At 60.8% G+C, this 20044-nt stretch overlaps 2 protein-coding genes across 2 annotated transcripts; one reads left to right on the forward strand and one right to left on the reverse strand.

Annotated features, from left to right (window-relative positions):
* Window positions 1-521: 521 nt before the first annotated feature.
* GM2A (ganglioside GM2 activator) lies at window positions 522-5773 on the reverse strand. The gene is made up of 4 exons (XM_086758863.1): window positions 5488-5773; window positions 3187-3339; window positions 2124-2306; window positions 522-2001 (listed from the first exon to the last, which is right to left on the reverse strand). Exons 1-4 carry the CDS (start codon window positions 5602-5604, stop codon window positions 1846-1848), a joined length of 609 nt encoding a protein of 202 aa, XP_086614989.1. The 5' UTR covers window positions 5605-5773; the 3' UTR covers window positions 522-1845.
* Window positions 5774-10317: 4544 nt separating this feature from the next.
* CCDC69 (coiled-coil domain containing 69) lies at window positions 10318-19412 on the forward strand. Its single transcript, XM_086758882.1, has 9 exons — window positions 10318-10574; window positions 15438-15507; window positions 15924-16087; window positions 16349-16424; window positions 16592-16665; window positions 16896-16997; window positions 17330-17449; window positions 17696-17793; window positions 17982-19412. Exons 1-9 carry the CDS (start codon window positions 10527-10529, stop codon window positions 18148-18150), a joined length of 921 nt encoding a protein of 306 aa, XP_086615008.1. The 5' UTR covers window positions 10318-10526; the 3' UTR covers window positions 18151-19412.
* Window positions 19413-20044: the final 632 nt, after the last annotated feature.

The following is a 20044-nucleotide window of genomic DNA, read 5'->3' on the forward strand; positions in this document are numbered from 1 at the left end:
CAGGGCGGTGGGGCACTGCGGCGCCGCCTGGCGGCGCGGCGGAGGACGCGGGCTGGCTGCAGCGTAAGGGCGGAGCGTCCGGCTGCCGCGAGTGGGACGAGTTGCGGGCACGGCTGAGCCCTGAGCGCCTCCACGCGTGGGCAGCGAGGAGCAACTCCCCCAGCGTGGCTGTTCCTTGGGCAAGGCGGGCTGGCAGGTGTCAGGGAGACAGATGGTCGCTGGGGCAAACCCCCCGACAACCCCGCGAGACCTCCAGCATGGGCTGTGCCCCCCGGGGGCGGGGGGCTGTGTCCCTGGGGCCAAAGGCAGCGCCTGCAGATCCCCGCTGTGCCCCTTGCACGGCAACCGGCCCGGGGGCTGCTCACACTCAGCTCTTCAGCTGCAGCATCCTCCACCGCTACCCCCACCCCAGCCCCAAGCCCACTTTCGCTTCCCCCAGCTCAAAACCACATCCCCACTATTTCAGAGGAAACAAATGTCACCCCCAGGTCACCCCCACCACCAGGAGCCACCAGCTCTACTTCCTGGTAAAGAGATTTATTAAGAACCTGTAGTACCTGCCCGAAACGAGAATGCCACCCCAGCACGGGCGCTGTGTGGCGGTGGGGAGCGGGGTGAGGGGGTTCGAGCTTCTCCAGGCAAAATAAATCCGGGTCAGATCCAGCAGCAGGATGAAACAGAGTGAGTTGAGGGCACAGGAAGGTGATGGGAGCGCGTCTCTGTGGCAGAGGACCCTCCGGGGCAGCCCGGCAGTAGTTAAGGCACTGTATAAAGTGCTTGGAAGGAGATCGGCCCCACAGAGGGGCAGGGACAGCGAGGGAGCGAGGGATGCGGGAGGCTGGCAGGTCACCTGCACCTCTGCCCTGCAGGGACCTGGTGTAGGCAGGCAGGAAGGATGCTGCCTGCCCTGTAGAACTGGTCTTCGTGGTCATTTCCCAGTCCATTCAATGTCCGGGATGCTGCTTCACATGGCGCAGGTGCCTCTGCCGGCGCGCTGGAAGGATGGTCCCAGAGCAGTGTCCTGCCTCGGCTCAGTCCCAGCGGCAAAATGAGATGAATGGGACTCGTCCTCGGCCAGGCTGTGCCCCAGCTGCCTGTCACAGCCGTGTTCTCCCTGGAGAAAACGCAGCCGGTGTCTGCCCACCTCTCCTGCTGCTGGGAGCAGCACCAGCCACTGGGTCCCTTGAGAGCAGGAATGTCGGGGGCTCGAGTGGGTTCAGTCCTATTGTGCTTGTGATGTTTGTTGCACGTTAGGGAGGTGCCCCACATTGCGGAGCTTGTGTGGTCACCACAGACCCAAAGCTGCTGTGAGGGTGACAGGGCTCCTGCGGGCGCTTTGGGGACACGTCCACAAAACAGCCCCGTGCTCCAGGTGGAGGTGGAGGGGGCAAGCAGGGACACCCTCTACAGCTAAGCCTGCATCCCTCTTGCCTGCCCCAGCACTACCAAACACCCATCGCCCCATCCACTGCACCAAGAAATATTGCTTTTCCCTGGAATGTTTTTGTCTAAAATTCCCTGGACGGGATTAAGAAAAAATAAGAAAAACTAGGTAAAAAATAACTATCCCCCAGGTCAAGCTGAAAGGCTAGGGTTAGTTCCATGGCTACCCTGTGTGAGGCAGGGGACGCTCTGGTGATGGGGTTGAGGGAACTGAGGCAGCTGAAGGGGCCTTTTTGTGTTTAGTAGGGAGGGGGGCACCAAGCAGAAGCATGGGGGCTGCCTCCTCCCGGCAGTGGGAGAGACGCACCTCGTGAAGACAGGTTGAGATGGGATGGGGTGCAACTGGATGGGATGGGACAGGGGATCAAGGTGGTGGGGAGAGGAGGGACGGTCCCCCGCCCCTCACTGGGATTGCAGGGAGAAGGTCAGCTTGACGCAGCCGAGCTCCTTCCCGTTATTGCTGGCAACCGCCCGGACGCGGTAGTTGCCGTTGGTCATCCAGGCGGGCAGCTCCACGTCGGGCAGGACAAAGTCGCTGGCTGGCAGGGAGTAGGAGCCCTGCGGAGAGAGGGGACATGAAGGCAAGACGCCAGCCGAACCCTCCCCAGCCCCGTGCCGAAGGGCACGGCGGTACTCGGCGGTGCTGCCGGTATCACGCCAGCTGGGGGTTTCAGGCGTACCGCTTTGAAGGGGCAGTGGCAGGGGATGCCGTAGGTGAGCAGAGGCTCTGGGCAGGCCGTGCCAGGCGGGATGAGGTTGTCAAGGATGGTGCAGACATCGTCGTAGGTGCAGCTGCCCAACTGGTCAATGCAGGGCAGCTGGATCCAGAGGTCGCCCAGCGCCTTCTCCACCACCAGCACTGCCTGGAGAGAAGGTGTCCAGCACCAGTACAGCATCAGTACAGCACCAGTACAGCTCCAGCACCAGTACAGCTCCACCAGCCTGTCCCACCCCCCCTCCCCAGCCATCTCCCTCAGCTCCTTCTCATGCAATACTTTGGGGTGTCCATGGGGCACGCTCTCCCACCTCCTCCTCCTCCTGCTTTCAGTTCCTCTCTGCCTGCAGATTTCTCTTCCTCCAACCTCAGCTTGACCCCTTGAGCAGACACCTCCTAACACCCCGTGCACACGCTCCTTTCCCTTTTCTCAGTGCCCCGGCCCAAAACCTCTCGGCAGCTCCCATCCCGCAGCTCTGCCTCCATGCTCCCCTGGCACGTTCCCCGCAGCCCCAGCCCCAAACAGGCACTGTGGCCTTGCTCAAGACAGCCCGTGCACCCTAGGCAGAGAGACGTGTTCAGCCTCATCCCAAAAAGTCCCCAGAAAGTGATGCAGGGTGGCCGGGCCGGCCCAGGGTCCCACAGCGGTGTGGTGGCACATCCCTGGAGGGAGCAGCCAGGTCTGGCCGATGAACGCTGCAGTGACCACCAGGAACACCCAGAGCATTTGAGGTTTCATTTCCCTCCCTGAGTCGTTACATTCCCAGGACAGGACACAGCTCAGGTGGTTTCTCCCACTGGGAGAAGATTGGGAGCTTCTCACTGGGCTGTCTGCTTCCTCCGCGGGCCTCCCCGTGCCCATCACCCCGTCCTGGCTTACAGAGCCCAGTGCGTTCAGCCCTGTACAACTCCATGCCTCATTCCAAGGGCTCCTCAATTCAGTACACACTGCTGGGTACTTCCCAGTGTCCACTGGTTTTGGGAAGCCCTGCTCTCCCCTGTCCTCTGGAGTCACCTCTGGCACATACCTTCAGAGGGGAGGCCAGCGCCTTGCTGCTGCTGACGGCCGCGCTGATGCGTAGGCTCCCTGGGATGGTGATGGGGTCGGGTGCCACGGAGAGGCTCTGCAGCACCACGGGGTCACTCCCATCACCGCAGTTTTCCCAGGCAAAGACCCCAACCTGCAGCACCAAGGGACGGGAGAAGTTAGAGCCCGCGCGAGCTTTGCCCTGGCTTTGCAGGAGGTTTCCCCAGCACTGGACCCCCAAACCCCCTTGTGAACAGATCTGCTCACAAACATAGCCAGAAAATGGCCTTCATCTTCCCCTCAAATGCCAAATACATATTTTGCTCTGCGTTTCATGCACTCCCAGCTCTCCGAGCCTGAGGGTGTTGCAGAAGCAACGGCCACAACCCCCTTTCAGGAACTTCTCACCCAAAGAGGGTTCCCAGGCTGCGATTTGCAAACCAGCCTTGGCTCAGTCTCCAAACACTTTGTGTGTGAACAAGGCAAGAAGCATCCTTCATGCCAGCACCCACAGCATAGAATAAGGTGTTTGAGGGCAAAGACAAGAGAGCGAGCGGGGACCAGGGCAGGGCAGCTGTGGCAGCGCTGGCTGGGGGGACGCTGTGCCATGGCAGGGCTGTGGGGCTACACAGCCTCCTGGCTTGGACAGGACCAGCCCAGTGCCATGAGCCCTTATCTGCTGGCTCCAGCCACCTGGTCCCGTGCGGGAGCAGGAATCGTATTCCCACATTGCATTTTAAACATGGCTTAACACTCTTTTAACACTGAAAAAAATTTTTTACACTGAGGGTGCTAGAACTCTGGCACAGGTTGCCCAGAGAGGTGGTGGATGCCCCATCCAGGCCAGGTTAGACGGGGCTCTGAGGAACCTGATCTGGTTGGAGATGTCCCTGCTCCTTGCAGGGGGGTTGGATTGGATGGGCTTTGAAGGTCCCTTCCAACCCAAACCATTCTGTGATTCCGCCTCTGCTCATGCTCGGCGGGCAGATGAGCCGGGCTCATTCCCTGCCTGACACGGCCCAGGGGCCTGAGGCTGAGCTGGTTCAGCCCAAATGCAGCAGGGAAGCAGCGTTGTCCCGTGGGATAATGAAAATCCACACACAGGGGATGTCACCAGACAGGAAGGCATCACTCCTGTGTCCCAGCTGGGACAGAAGCCGTGCTGAGAAACCTCCCCTGTTTCCACCCAGTTCCACCAGCCTCCCCAGCTGCCTCCAGCAAATCTGTGGGCTGGCAATCGAGCCAGAGCCCTTTGCTCCCATATCCCATGTTCAGAGGCAGGATGATGGTGGCACTCACCTTTAACAGTCACCCCTAGACCTGCCACAAGCTGGTGGCGAGAGCCCAACCCCGGTTCCCTCCCCACACGGGTTCCAGCCTAATTGCAAGGCTTTTCCCGGCGGGAAGGTGAGAGGATGGCTGGGCTGCGCACCCCGAGCAGGTTTGGCTGGGGCAGCCCGTGTCCTCGTGCCATGGGTGCGGAGCTCTCCCTGCCTGCTCAGCAGCCGCAGAACCGGTGGAAGCTGTACGACCTGGTGCCAGGCGGCAGCCCCGGGGTGCAGCCCGTCCCGCCATCCCGCTCACCAGACAGGATCGGCCCGGGGTGCAGGGCAAGCCGGGACAAGGGGTAGGGGCTGGGAGCCCATGGGTCTGTACGCAAAGAGGCTCCGTGGGAGCTGAATGTTGGCTGCGTACGGCTGTGCTGCAGACCCTCCTGCCGCCCCACAGACCCCCCACTTCCAGCCTTCCAAACCGGCTCCGGCTTCCCTGGGCCAACATCAGCTTTCCTGGAAAATAGGTAGAGATATTCCCCTCCGTGCCACGTGAGAGTCACACATCGCAATCAGCCGGACTTAATCGGCGTGTGTTGATGAGCCCGGCCCAGCGCTGCGTGGGAACGAGGAGGAAGCAGCAGGAGCTGGTGAGCTGGAAAATGCCAGCGAAGGGGAGGAAAGCCGAGGTGCTGGGAGGCTGCAGGGAAAGCTGAGCCCAAGGAGGAGAGGCCGCTGTGCTTTTCGGTCCAGAAGGGTTTGTCAAAACATGAAATCCCCTCCTGCTCGGAGGCTGAACCCCAACCCGCAGCCGTCAGGTCTCTGGGATCCCACTGCCCCCCGGCCCAGCCGCCGACGCGCACCCAGGATCAGACCCCGCGCCCGTCCTTCTGGGGCAAGAAAAAGCTTTCGACCTCTTGCAAAACCGAGCGGGACGGCGAAAGCTTTCCTGCCACCGAGCCCCCAGCCCCCCCGGAGCACCCTCATCCCTGCCCAAAGAGGAGCGGGGTGCAGGGTTCGGAGCCTCTCACCTTGGTCAGTCTCCGGGAACCGCTTCGCTCCACCAGCAGCTGCGGCTGCGAGCGGCCAAGCGCGGCCGCGCAGAGCTGCAAGGCGCAGAGCGCCAGCGCCAGCCGCGCTCCCAGCATCTCTGCGGCTGCGGGATCGGGGCGGGAGCTGCGCGGGGAGCTGGCGAGGAAAGGAGTCGGGGAGAAGAAAGAAAAGCGAGAGGCGAAGCAGCCACGGGTTTCCTGAGCGGGGCTCCCCGTAGCGACGGGGCTGGCAGCAGCGAGACTGGGACGCCCAGCGCGGTGTGACTGCGCCCTGATATCTCCGCGCCCGGCCCATCTCCCGATTCCCCTCCCCTCCCCATGTGTACGCTCAGAGATTTTCCCTTCCTCCTCTCTTTTTTTTCTTTTTTTTTTTTTCCCCTCCTCTCCCCGGTTTTGCTGTCAAGCGCAGGACTGGAGTCACGGGGATGCTGGGACGGGAAGCTGCACGCTTTCCCAGGCACCCAGGATTTGGCTTCTGCCAGCACGGGGAGCGGAGAGGGGCTGGGATGGGATGCCAGGGTGCACCCACCACGCCGCGCACCCATGCCACCCAGCTTCAGTGGGTCAGACCATCTCCCCACTGCCCACCCCCCAGCCAGGGCTGCGTCTGGCCGAGGGGTCTGCGGGCGTGCAAAGGGTCGGTACCCACCCTAGGCACGCACCCGGGATCCCCGCACTCCCCCCCCCCCGCCACCGCGCTCGGCACAGGGCAGGCGGCAGCTGGAGAACAGAGATAATTTGAGACCCTGAACGCGAGGCCGTGTGTGCTGCAGGGGGGTGGGGGCACCCGGGTCTCGGGCAATCCCCAACCACGCTGTTTGCCACAGCACACGAGTGTGAGTTTTCCCATCTGTTTTGGTGAACAGATGTTTTTTTTTCCCATGGAAAGCTGGAAGGGGCTGAACCGACTAAGCACACAGGAGCCACGAGTGTGGCAGATCTCAGACCTTCCCCCCACTCAACGCAATGTGGTTAGCACCCACGCATGGGACACTTCACAGGCAGCTCGGCTCTCCCCTCACACGCCGACACTGGCCGCCCTCCCCGTATCACTCTCAGTCCCAGGAAGGGTTGCCCAGCTTGTCCAATCCCCTGCCTCAGCTCTATTTTTAGCTTTTCGTCCTTATTTAGCAGTGAGGCTGGCCGGGAGCATGCAGACGGGGTGCAGGAGCGGGCAGGGGCTGTGATGGATGCTGCTGCCCACCCTGCGCCGGCAGCGACAACTGCGTCGCTGATCCGCTGTGGAGGCTTAAGGGCGAGGAATAAATAGCCCTGTTCATCCCACCCGGGAGTGGGGCGGAAAGTTATCCCTCGGGATTAGTTTTCACTTTGAGGCCTCGGAGCAGCCGGCAGATGGGGAGAGGGATGGGGATTTGGGGGAAGAGGCACAAGCATGGCCGGAGCATTGCGTTCAGAGCCTCAAGCTTTCGGCGCCATGTGCTTTCTTGACTCTCATAACCAGCGTGGGTGAAAGTTTCACTTCCCCATTCCCATCCTTCCCCTCTCCATTTTACCATGGGGAAAAAGGGAGAATAAAGGACCGTAAGGACAGGTTTTTGCTTGGAAAAACCTAGGCAGGGGCAGGAATGACTTGATGGCTGCTCTACCTCAAGGCAGAAGCATGCATGACCTAGATCCCCAGCAAAGGAGTCTGTGACCTTTTTTTTTTTAGGCTCCAACGCATGCAAGATCCTCTGCAGTTCAAACAGTTTCCTGAGCTATCTCACCCATGCAAAGCCCCAGTCACGAGGTCTCAGCAGAGCTGGCTAAAAGTCTTTCATTTGCATTGAAGAAAAGCAGCCGGTGCAGATGGGTGACAATGTTAATGACTTTGTTAGGCCTCGCTTAAAAAAGCAAACATTGCAAACAATGCACCGAGAGCGCAACCCCAGACCACCCTCTCTACACTGCCCTTGCCACCAGCTCTGCTGGGACCCACCCAGCATCGCCACAGGCCAGCTCATCCCCCGAAAACCATCCAACAAAACCTTCTCCTCCTGAAAAAAAAGAAACAAAAAAAAAATTTATGGCCCCATCTGTGCTTATGGGACCACCCTGCAAACAGACCACGCAGGGCTGGGACCCAGGTGGAAATGCCATGCACTGGCACCACCACCGCCTTGTACCCACCCCATCCTGCTCAGTCCTTACCAGGTGGAACTGGAGAGAAAGCCAAGACACTTCAACAGCTTGTATAAATACTTATCTTATCCATAAGCTTTGGCAAACATTTTAAATGACCATTGGTACAAATTAACTCGATGTTCAGCCAGCTGCTCTCCTATTTATGGCAATTTAGCTGAGCATGACTTAAACCCTCCTAGGCTCGCTTTTCCAGGCAAAACCCTTCAGATGTCTGCAGCCACTGTCATTCCTGGGGAGAGATTGCGATAACACCGAAAAAGACAGGGGGGCAAACTTCAAAACAAGCCGAAGCTGCCTCGGGTGGGCCTGCCACCCACCGCCCCCTCGTTCCTGTCTTTGCCCGGGCAGAAATCCCCTCGCTGCTATGGCCCCTGTCATCTCCAGCCCTTTGTGAGCAGCCTCTGGCCACCCCAGCCCTGTTTGCTCCTGGGGTGCCTGGGCTCCCCTGGTTAGGGAGAGGGGGATGAGTCATTGCAGCCATGAATCCCACCCCTACCATGCCATGGAAAACCCCTGCTTTGCTCAAAAGCAGCTGAAAATAAAAGTTTCTGACTGTTTAAGCGCTGCCCTGTAAAGGGAGCAAGTTATCAAGGTATTGGGGCAGAGGAAGATGACGCAGGGCTGAGATGGGAGATGTCTCCATCAGGGACACGTCCCGTGCAGCCTGCACAGGAAAGACTGGAGAAACTGAGAAATTGCTACAATCAAGCTAAAAGAAGAGGCTTTTTGGGCATCACAGGCAGGGCCTCTGGCCGGCAGCCTCGCAGATGGGCCCGCGGGCTGAAAGAAGGATGTAATGTGATCTGGCGCGGCCTCTTCTCCGAAAGTTAGCGATTTACAGAAGCGCAGGGTTGTAGCTGCCACGGTGAGCACCGCACGCCAGAGCCCGCGGCGGCAGCGCGGGGTGCAGGGCTGGGGAGTGGGGCACTGGCGCTGGCCTCGCCCCGCATCGCCATCCCCAAACCCCACCCCTGCCTTGCTGGCTTGATATCTCAGCCAGATGTGACCAAATCGTCTCTTTTTTCTCCACCGTTACCAACAGGAGCCCTACCCAGAGTCCCGCTTCGTGGCGCAGTGGCATCTCAGTGCACTCCCAGTAAAACCAGAAGTTATCACAAGCACGTGTGCGAACTGCTGGAGCTCCGTGCACCAGCAAGACATGACGGCAGCTGGACAGGCTCCTCCTCAGCTGCTTACAGAGCTGCTTCTGTTCCCAGCCACGGCCTCAGCGACACAAATTCAGCCTAGAAATACGCCTGTGCTTTCGTGCTTGCCCCCGCACGCTTTCAGCCTCCAGAGTCTGGACCAGGATTTTTAATTAACCTTGGAGAGGTGGAGACTAGCACTTTGCACTGACAGAGCTTTTTATCCCACAAACCATCTACTCAGCCCAAATAAGTACTCTCAGGACTTGCCCCAGTAAGCGCTGGGGGAGATAAGAGCAGAGACGCTCTCAGTGGTTTCTGAGCGGTGGGAGCTGGGGCCAGAAAGCTGCTGTTGACTCACAAAGCTTCACCCAGGTTAAGCAGCGCCTACCCAAGAGCAGGCAACTGGTCCCACCAGTACCCCGAGGAGACTGGGGGCAGCCATGGGCCTGCCCCTCGCCTTCCCCACCCTCCTATCCAAGCGGTGTTTCACAATTTCCCCACTCCGAGGGTTACCAAGGTAGGAAAAACATCTCTGAGTCGCACGTGATGGGGCAACCACACACCTCCGCTTCCTCGTCTGGCCGGGCAGGCGGTGGCGGGGCTGCAGCGAAACGCAGTCCCCAAGCCGCGGGCTGCTTGGAATTCTCCCAGGGGATATTTGGAAAATGTCAGAATAGAAACTTGTTGACAAAAACTGGCAGTGTTTCCATACAGGCGCAGCCTCGTGACCAGGTTGAAACACTCCTATTTCAGCAGCGCTGGGTGGCAATTGTTGACTTTTCAGGTCAGAATGTATGTTCACTTGGAAATGTCTATTATTTCACAGCATTTAAAAAAAATCATCAAACCCAAAACATCTGGAGGAACCTGCCTTCCCTCCCATTAATTTTCAGACAGGACACTTTCAAATCCCTACCTCTTCAGGACCCATTTCCAAAGTGCAGAATTTCCTTCTGGAAAAGGGCACCCTGGCTCCAGGCCCAGCATTCGGGGTGTCTGGGATGCCGAAGAGGGAGGTTGCCCGGATGCAGTCCCCCAGGCAGCATGGACCACACTGAAAGCCCCCTCCAGCCAGCACAGCTACCCCAGAGCAGAGCTGCTGCCAGGAAAAAAAAACCACCCCAATCCCACCACCTTCACAGAATTACCCCAGCATGAGCCGAAACTTCACGGGGTGAAGGCAACAGCCAGGATGGATCCTGCCTTCACCCCGCACATCCCTCCTCCCAGGGAGCCGGAGGGGGTTCAGCCAGGTCAAGCCCCCCCAGCCAGCCCTGCTCCGGCTGGACTCCAGCCCCGGTGCGGGGGTCCTGCTCCCCCTTCCCCCCTCCTCGGTGCAGAGGATGCCAGGGACAGAGCTTTCCCGGGATGTGGGGTGGGGGAGATCCCACTACCCTGTTTGGGATACAGCATCCCGAGCCCGGGGCGGGGACACTCCAGGCTGGAGGGGCCCCAGGGTGGCCCGGGCCAGCCCCGGGGGCGGGCAGGCTGCGGCCGGGGGCCCTGCCCGCGGCTCGGGGGTGCAGAGCACCCTCTCCCGGCGCTGCCTGCCAGCAGCTGCGCGCACTTTTTTTTTTTTTTAAAAACTTTTTTTTTTTTTCCCCCTGCCTTCCAGCCCCAGTCGGGGCGTCCCGTCCCATCCCGCCTCATCCCGTCCCGTCCGGTCCCACCGGGGGATGCGGCGCCCCGAGCCCCGGGGCTGAGCGGGCTCCCGGCCGGAGCTCCATGGGCTGCACCGGCAGCGCCCTGCGCTGCTGCCCCGCCGGCGGAAAGGTAACCGGCTGCGGGGGCTTGGGCTGGGCGCGGGCTGGGCGCGGGCTGGGCGCGGGGTCGCGGCTGGCGTGGGGTTTGGGCTCGCGTGGGGCTGGGGTTGGCGTGGAGTGCTGCTTGCGCTGCTGGGGGACCCGAAGTGGGGGTCCCCCTCTCCTGCCCACGGCTGCCCGTGAGCCCACGGGGATTGTGACAGGGGAGCTGGCACCAGGGGCAGTGGGATTTGGCAGCCACCCACCCCACTGCACCCTCCTGCACCCCTCTGTCCTCTTGCCCTCCATCGCGGGGAACCCCATACCACAGGGGTTGCAGCATCTGGAGTGACAGTGCCTGCTGGAAACGCTCGTCCCAGATGGGACAGGGATGGGTTTCCCCAGTTAGACCTCTGCCATCCTCCCACAGCATCCCTGCCTCATCCCAAAAGTTGGGTCCCCCCTTGTGCCGGGTCCCCCCTTGTGCCAAAGGCGACGCTTCTGCAGGGGAATGCGCTGAGTCCCCAGCAGATCTCAGTGCATTGCTCTGCACTGAAGAGCTCTTCTGTGATTTAAGGTCTAGAAATTATCTGCTGCTAATTATTATTATTTTTTGACGTGCTCATGCTGCCTTAGCACCCCGCCATCAGCCTCAGGAGTGGTTTGTGAAGTGGGATTTGCTGTGCGTACTGGTGTCAATGGGCCGTGGTGGTGGCAGGAGCGGGAGAAAAGTCCGAAATGCCCTGCGGTGCTGGTGTGCCCCCCTACACAGGCAGCCCTTTGCAGAAGCAGCTGTGAGAGCTGCCCGGGACGTACGCAGCTGAAGCACAACCCTCTGCTGGGATGTGGGGGGGGAGCAGGCGTGCAGCTTGCACAGCCCCAGAGCCAGCAAGTGCCTTTATTTACAGCACTTGCGGGCTTGGCTGCTGCTCCGCATCAGGGAAACATAACCCCACGCTTCTCCATGTCATAAGATCAGATACCTCTGGGCTGGTTTGTGACTCCAAGAGCTCGTGAGAAGGGGCATGGGACAGGGAGAACCGGCAGCCCAGAGGCCCCAGGTGTTGAGAGCAGCACGTTTTACCGAAATGCGGAAATTTAAGTCAGAGTCATTTGCCTGCAGACGCCTCCCTTCCTGCGTTTGCCCGCTCTTGAGCTCTTCTGCTCAGCCTTGCGGCGCTGCTCGCTGCGGTTTGTGCCCCACAACACAGCCCCGCTGCTGTGACTAAGTCGCAAGCTAAACCCGAAAGCAGCACTGAAAATCCCCTTTATGGCAAGAAAGGGGTAAGGGCAGGCATCACGCTGCTCCTGCCCACGTTCCGGTGTCCAGGCTAGGAGAGGTGGGAGACCTTCACCCTCCTGCTGCTGATGGGTGGACTTGCAGAGCTGGTCCCTTGGGATTGCTTGGGGATGGGGGAGCCCTCAAACCCCAACAGCAAGCCTGGGCAGACCTGGGATGCACATTACGGAGCCGGGGGCTGCGGAGGCTTTTGGGGCTGGTCCCAGGTTGGAGGTGACCTTGAGGAGCCCGTGCCAGGCCCAGTGGGCGGATGGCATGCCAGGCACCGCTGCGTGCCCCGGGGGAGGCGACTTGGCAGCCTCATCCTTCGTCACCGGTCCGCAGGCAGCGGGGCGATAAGGAGGCACGGGCGCAGGTGCCACGGCCAGAGCCCGGCCCCGAGCTGCGGGCACCATCCCTGGAGGTCCCTTCCCCTCCCGGCTCCATCCACCCGTGCTCAGCCGCTCGCCACTGCCGCTCGCGGCATGAGAGAGGCTGAGACGCCTTCCCAGGGCTGAGGCTTGGCCGCCTTCCAGGGCTGGGGTGAATTTATTTTGGAGCTATAGGAACTATATGTAGCAGCAGGAGGCAGGGAAAGGTCAGGACACAAAACTCGGGGCTGTTAATGGCGCGAAGGGTTTGCGTCCGGTCTGCGGCACAGATCTGACTGTACACGAGGTGACAGCCATCTTGTAACGCAACCATTGCCGGAGGAAAAACACCAGTGGAGCTGAAGACAGGTCCCATGGACCTGTGCCGGTGACGCTCTGGCAGCACGGAGTGCCCACAGCAGGTCTGGGAGAGGTTTTGGAGCCATGGGCCAAAGCCTGGCCCCCTTTTTCCACAGCCACAAAGCCAAACCTTGTCTCCAGGAACAGCATCAGGATTTAAAAGCTCATTTCCTGCCTCTTTGTGATTTTGTTCACTGACGATAAGGTTGCATGGTTGAATTGCTTAACATGGTTGTAAAACAGGAAAAGAGGAAGAAAAATACAGTGCAAAACCCCACCTCACGCTAGAAGCTGAAGCAGAGGCTGCAGCTGCCCGCAGCTGGCGGCACCGTGCCGGCGGCCTCTGCGTGGGTGCTCCCACCACTCAGGTTCTGCTGGAAATCCTGACTAATCCATCCATAAACAGTTTTGCTCCAGACCATTCTAAGAACATGGATACTTTTTTTTTTTTTAATAGCTAGAAGGTATTTTTCATCATGAACCTCTTCAAAGCCAAGGGCAGAGGTTTCCGTGCTGAAACCTTACCAGCGCTGCCGATGGCCTGCGGGATGTTTCGAGCTGCTTCCTCCCCTGGCCAAAGCTGTTCCATCTGGAGCAACTTCCCCCCTCCCAGCTCTCCAAAACGCGCCGGGTGACACCAGAGACACAGGTGCCATGCGGTGCTCTGGAAGCGGCAGCGGAAGGTGTCTCTGTGTTTCAGTTGGTTTTCAGCTACGGTTGGCTTTCCTCTCTGTCTTTGGCAGTGCAGCTCTCATCCCAAAGGACAACTGAGTGCTCAGGAGTAAAATTAGTCCCAGACACTATTTTAATTGCTCATAGAGGTAGGAAGGGTGCCTCACTCATAGCCTCGGGGAAGGTATTTAGATTTGTCTGCTGATGCCACGTACCTCTTGTTCCCTTTAGCCATTTCTGAGTTCAACGCAGTTGTCTCCAATCATCCTCCCTGCGCGGTCGAAGGGCTCTGAGGCCCGGTCCCACTGGGTTTGGGGCATGGGGGAGAGGTGAAAGTGACCCAGATACGCACTGGGGACATGGCCCATGCTCTGGGGGATGACCAGCCCTGGGATCTCTGTTCTCGGGCATCGCCTTCGCCAGCGAGCAGGACGTGTGCGACAGGGGTGGTTTGGTTTGGGCAGGCGAGGTCTGGGGACGCTCCTGGAGGAGGTACCAGCATCCCGCTCCCAGCAAGGCTCTGATCATCCAAAAGCCTTGGGAACCGTGTGACCCTGCCGTGCCAGGACAGTTCCCCCACAGAGCCTTTGCTTTGTCACTGTAAAACCTGAAGGCCGGGGGGCTGTTGAGGTTCCTGTGATGCCCCCTCTAGCTTGCAGAGCCCCGACTGTCTCATCCATCCACCTCCCACTGGCCTCCAAAACCCAGCACGGGACACGGGGTGCATTAAATAGCAGGGGGGGACACATCAGCCTGAGCTGGGTGCGGGAGGTAGGCTGGGGACCCTTTGCAGCCAGGCTGCCGGGGTTCGGCGGCACCGCGGGGCACCGCGCATTTGCAGGGCGAGCCGTGCCGGCAAGGAGAGCAAACCCTGCGAACCCTGACCGCCCGCTGCCTCCTCGCCTGGCTGCCTGGGCCGCGTTCAACGCGGCGGCCGCTCAGGCCATAGAAGGGAAGATAAAGCCCTGGCTTCCCAGAGGCTCGGAGTTTTCCTGCTCTCTCTGGCAACTGCGCTCCACCCCAGCTTCAGAAGGGGGGATGCAGGGGAGGCGGAGGCCGGGACGCCTGTTTGCTTTGCCTCGCTTTTTTCCCAAGCCAGGCTCCCTAATCCAGTCTGCGTTTGGCCTCCCTGCTGTGACAGCAGGGCCAAGCCGGGGTGCAGCCAGCACAGCGGGGTCCCCAGCACTCCATGGGCTGCAGGGCTGGTTTTGTGAGGGACTGGTATTTTTGGGGCTGTGCCAAGGGGCTGGAGAGCGGCAACGTGGCCGCAGGTGAATTCCCTCGCCCACGGTGCAACCGCATCCCTGCCCAGAAGCCCAAACTGGTGATGGGCACTGGGAGCAAGATTTGCCCCGCACCAGGGAGGCAGAGCTGCATGAGCTGGCGAGCTTTGCGTGGATGGATAAAAATATATCCATCTCTTTTTCTTTTTTTTTTTTCCCTCCTCCCTCCCCAAGTGACTAAATTAAACCCACGCGGGGCTGGAAGGCGTCCCGCGGAGCTGTGTCGCTGAAGGCAGCTCCCGGCTCTGGGCTGTATCAGCCCCGCAGCAGCAGCGGCAGCGTGCGGGAGCGCGCGGGGCCAAGCAGCGCATTCCTGCACTCCTGAGGTCATCGCTTGCACCGCCGCCAAGCCCTCGCCTGCTGCCAGCCCTGCGCGGGGTCACCTCTGATTTATGGTTATTTCTCATTTCTCGCTCCTGCCCTGGCACAGGCTGGGTCGCAGCCCAGCTGTGTAAAGCGCTGGCAGAGGGGTACGCTTGTGAGGTGCAGGGTGTCGGGGACCAGGCTGACCCTGAGCATCCCAGGGCGGCTGGGAGGAGGCAGGAGGAGGGTGGCAAGGAAGAGCCAGAGCCCTGCCAAGTGCTGCCGCCTGCTCTCCCCCACCAAATGTTTTGCTGCCAGAGCCTATTTTTGCACCAGCACCTATTTTGAGCATCCCCCAGGTTTTCCGGCCAGTGGCTGGCAATGCTTATGGCAAAGCGGCCAGGACACCGGGAAACAGAACGAGCTCGGCGATGCCTGCCAGACAGCCCATGGGCACCCATGGGTGCTCGGGGCTGGCAAAGGGCAGGGGGTCGGGGAGGGACCAGTGCTGCTCAAGCACCCATGTTTTAGCAAGGCTGAAGCACGCCCAGTGCAGGGTGCCTGGCTGCAGGGTGTCCTCTGGTCCCCTTGTTCCCCCACGCTCCAGCCCCCTCTTTCTCTGCCAGAGACAGCTGAAAGCCCAGCAGCAGAGGGGACCGGCTTCCCAGGAGCTCACAGCCTTGAAGACAGAGAATGGTGAGAAGAAACCGTGTCTCTCCCCTCTGTGCTTTCTCAGTGTGGTATTAAGAAAGCAGAGAGATGCCAGGGTGGCCAGCCGGGGCCAGGGAGGATGGGGGTGATGGTTGCAGTCTCTGCACAGCACGGGTGCAGGTGGGCAGGGATAGTGGCATCCCAGAGATGGTGGCATCCCAGAGATGGTGGCATCCCATCCTTTCCAGCAGTCAGGTCATCCCCAGGGCAGGAGGCCTAACAAGCTTTGTCCTCTCTGAGCCTGCCAGCGCCACCCCAATTAGTAGTGAGATGGAGGGCGAGGTATTTGTCCAGCAGGAAGAGGACAGGGGCTGAACCCGGCCACTGCGCTGGCAGGTGGGCTGCCCAGGACGTCCAAGCAGTCTGTAGCCAGCGCCATTCCAGCCATGTTTGCATTGCAGCCAATGCCACCTTGTGTTCTGAGGATGGGAAGGAGAAGGCAGCACAGCAGGAGGAGCGGACAGAGAATGCAAGACTTCTCCAAGGCCTGGAGGAGGAAGAGGAGCAGCTGCAGGATGCCAGCCGGGCAGGCACCACAAGAATCGCCCAGGACGTTAAGATCCAGGTTGGTCAAAAAGAGGGGTGCTGCTGGTGGCTGCAGCTGGACAAGGAGCGCTTGGCCAGCTGGGACTTCCCAGGCGGTGATCAGAGACCTGGCACATACTGGGCTGGGCTCTCCCGTTTTCGGGAGAAGGAGGGTGTTAGGAAGGGGTTAGGAAGCCCGGAGCAGTGCAGGTCTGGCAATGAGTCAGGAGGGAAGAAGAGGGACAGAGTATCCCTTACGTCAGGTCAGACATGTAGGGTTTGTCATTCCCCTGCTTCCCAGGTGGAAAAGGGAAGAGACCAGGAGCTGGAGGAGCAGTTCGCTGCCCTGAGGAGGGAGCACACAGAGACCCTGCAAGGTGTGTGCCACGGCAGCCCCCCTGCCCGCTCCCCCCACACTGCCGGTGCCCTTCCAGCTTCACGTGGGGATGCCACCTCCCTGCTTAATGGCATCGCAGGGCTCGGGTCGGGCTCACCGCCCCGGTGTCCCTGTACCAGTGATGCTCAGCTCATGTCCCCCCTGCAGAGCTCCAGAGAGCACACGAGCAGGAGAAGCTGCTGCTGGCAGAGTCCCACCACAGGTCCCAGGAGGCCTTACAGGTACCCACGGAGAAATCTCTGGGAGGGGTGCTGGGAGGGCTCCAGGACCGTCTGCTGGCTCTGCCACGGTGCTCTGAGCTCCTCAGCAGCCACCTCAGTCCCCGGTGTGCCCAGGGACCACGCGGGCTCCTTCAGCCCTGGGGTGATCGGGGTGCTGCAGCCCACCAGTGCCCCTGCTCGGAAAAAAATCCCAGACATCTCCCATCCCGCTTCTTCCCTGGCTGCCTTAGGAGACAATCCAGGCACTGAATTCCCAGCTGAAGTCCTTCCAGGAGAGGATGAAGCGGGTGGAGGAGTCGCTCTTGAGCACAGACTACAAGAAGCACATCCAGGTACAGGGAGACGTGGGACCGGTGGCCTCTGCAGAGGGGTGTCAGGGACGGGTCCTGCTTTGGGCTGCTTGCCCAAAGCCAGGGGTGCTTCTCTGATGGACCCTGGTTGGGCTGGAGCCAGGGAGGGCACAGGACAGTTGAAGAGGGGAGCAAACCCCCATCCCTGGGAGGTGCACGGGCTGTTGGGGTCCCTTGAACAGAAGCAATGGGCGAAACGTGGTGCCTCGCGGGTACAAACCCAGCCCCACTGGGGTCACACATGGAGAGCTGAACCACGGCAGATGCCCAAGTGCCCATCCCACTGCGGCTGCCGCACCCCCTGTGCCCCACAGGAGCACGGGAGCCCCAGCCCCTTCTGGGAGCAGGAGCTGGAAAGCCTGCACTTCGTCATCGAGATGAAGAATGAGCACATCCACGGGCTGGACAAGAAACTGCTGAACCTGGAGACCGTGGTGAGTTCAAAGGAGGGGCTGCAGGTGGACTTTGCCCTTTCCATCTCTTCTCCTCACCTGAATCCTGTCCAGAAGGTGCAGCCAAAGTGTTGCTGGCTGGAGCCCTGTTCCTCCCTCACAGCGGGGAAGAGACACGGGTGCAATGCCACTGCACTCCCCCCGAGCCAGCTTTCCCCCTGAGACGCGGCGGTGGGGAGGTCAGAGGCATTTTCTGGCTCCCTCCTCACCCTCGTGCCCTCCTTCCAGGCGGAGAGGAACCTTCTGCTGGAGGAGAAGGTAAAGACCCTCCAGCAGGAGAACGAGGACCTGCAGGTTCGCACGCAGAACCACTTGGTCATGGCAAGGTAAGGGCTGGTCCCGCACGCCCACCAGCTCCCCGGTGCACGGCAGCAGGGTGACAGCAGTCACAGGTGGCATCGAAGCGGGGGGAAACATCACAGCCAATGATGCCACCAGGTGTTTTGTGGGGAGTGGAGCAGGCTCGTGGGTGCTTTGCCCAGGGGCTCCGGCAACGCGTGCCGTTTGCCCGCAGGCAGCTGTCGGAGGAGCTCCTGGCCGCCCGCGGGGCGTTGGAGAAGGAGGCGCAGCTGCGGGAGCAGGCTCACCACGAGAAAGAGGAGCTGCTGTACCGTGTGCTCAACGGAGGGGACGGGTCCCCCTTCCCCATCGCTGCCGGCGAGGTGCCCCTCATCGCCACGTAGCACGCCGTCAACCGGCACCGCACGCTGCCGGGGTGGCTGGCGGGGCTTTCTGCTGGGCACAGGAGCCCAAGGCTGCTCCCACCAGTGCCCCCGCTCTCGGGGCAGGACCCCAGGGCGGCTGAGCCTTCGGGGCAGCCCTGCCCAACCAGGGCGATGGAGCATTTCACAGGACACTGGCGCCTGCGTTTCCCCAGCCCCCGTGGGGCTGCAGGGTGTCCCCAGGCATCCCCCTGTGCCAGCCCTGCACCTCTTCCTCTGGTAGGAGGCTGTGGGGGGCATTCTGGGGGTAAAGGGGATCACCCAGGACACACGGATGTGCATTGGGTTGGATCCCACCCAGCGCTTGGCTCTGAGCATAACGAGCATCAGCGCTGGCCGGGGACATGGAGGTGAAGAAGACAAGGTTGTCACTGGTATGGGACGGGGACAAACACCAGGAGGATGAGGAGGGCACTGGGGACATGGTGCTGTTAAGGCACCTCGCTCCCTGGGGAGCATCCCTGGGAAGTGCATGGCCGAGCCCAGGGCTCAGCCACAGAGGCTTTCACGGGGCAGCAGCAAAGGGCAGAGGGATGGGCGCAGCTGGGGGTGTCTGCCACCTCTGGCGCTGCCCTTGCCATAGGCCACGTCAGCCTGTCCCACTTCAGGACTTGGCTCCCTGCTCAGGCTGCTCCGAGCCGATGCCACCCACTCCTGCGGTTTCCAGGGAAAGCAGGGCTTCCCCTGCCTGGGCCCTGCCTTCCTCCTTGGAAAAGGGGGCACCCATGCCCTCCTCTCCCCATCACCATCTCCAACTTCAGCAAACAGCTCCCAGGGATTTCCCAGGCAGGCCCCCACTGACCGCCCACAGATGCCAAGCCCTCTTCATCCCCGCTGCCCATCGGCGGCACCACCAGCCCCATCTTCTCCCCCAAAGCCGGGCAAAGGCTGCATGCCCGGAGGTGCACATTTTGGGGAGCAGAACATGCCCCTGAGGGGGAGCGGGCTTCGGCAGGGGCTGCCGGCAGATCCCATCCCGCCCTGCTGCGAGCCAGCACATCTCCATCAGGGAAGACACTGCCAGCATGGCTGTGGGGCCACAGCTCGGGGCTGGATGCGCACAAGCACTTTCCACTGGGTGCACGAGTGTGGTGGGATGGTGACAGCCCCCAGAGTCCCCTCCCCAGGGCTGTTTAGCTAAGGGGAACGTGTGTGTGTCCATGTGTGTGCACCAGGCCAACATGCTACTGGCTGTAACAATTACAAGTCTGTAAGAAGCAGCAGCCTCAAGAATCCCATGTCTGTGGTTTTGGGGATGGGTGTGGGAGCATCTCACAGTGGGGCCACGTGCTCTGCACCTAGGGCAGGGGGAGAATGGGGAGGAGTGGGAGTAGGCACCACGAAGGCACAAAAAGGGAGCCCCAGAGGAGCCCCCACTGCCCGTCCTCCCTTTTCCTGCTCCTTCCCTCATGTCATTCATTTCACTGGGCTCCCAGCGCAGGGCAGAGCCCAATCCCCCCAGCCCTGCCAAGCCAGCAGGGCTGCTGCACAACAGCCGCTTCCGCCCTTTGTGCCGATCCTTGTTGGAAAATAACGGCTGAACAAGGCAGCCAGGAAGGCAACACGGATGCGGGGTCCAGCTCTCACCCAAACACCTCCAAAGGGGTACCCCAGAGTAGAAATGGGGGTGCGTGTGGTGTCAGAGCAGCGTACCCGCAGGGCACCCACTGCTCCGCGCATCCCCACGGCTCTGGGGACCCGTGGTGGGGCAGCCTCCAGGTTTGCACAGCAACCTCAGGGATGTGGGGGGACCAAAGCAGGGGAAAGGGGGCACATCGCTGTCCCAGCAAATCCTGCCTAGCTGTGGCTGAAGGCAAAGGGAGACGAGGCTGGTGGGGTCTGGCATCCTGCTCTG

The sequence above is a fragment of the Chlamydotis macqueenii genome, chromosome 14 (assembly GCF_036417535.1).
Source record: "Chlamydotis macqueenii isolate bChlMac1 chromosome 14, bChlMac1.mat, whole genome shotgun sequence".
Lineage (NCBI taxonomy): Eukaryota > Metazoa > Chordata > Aves > Otidiformes > Otididae > Chlamydotis > Chlamydotis macqueenii.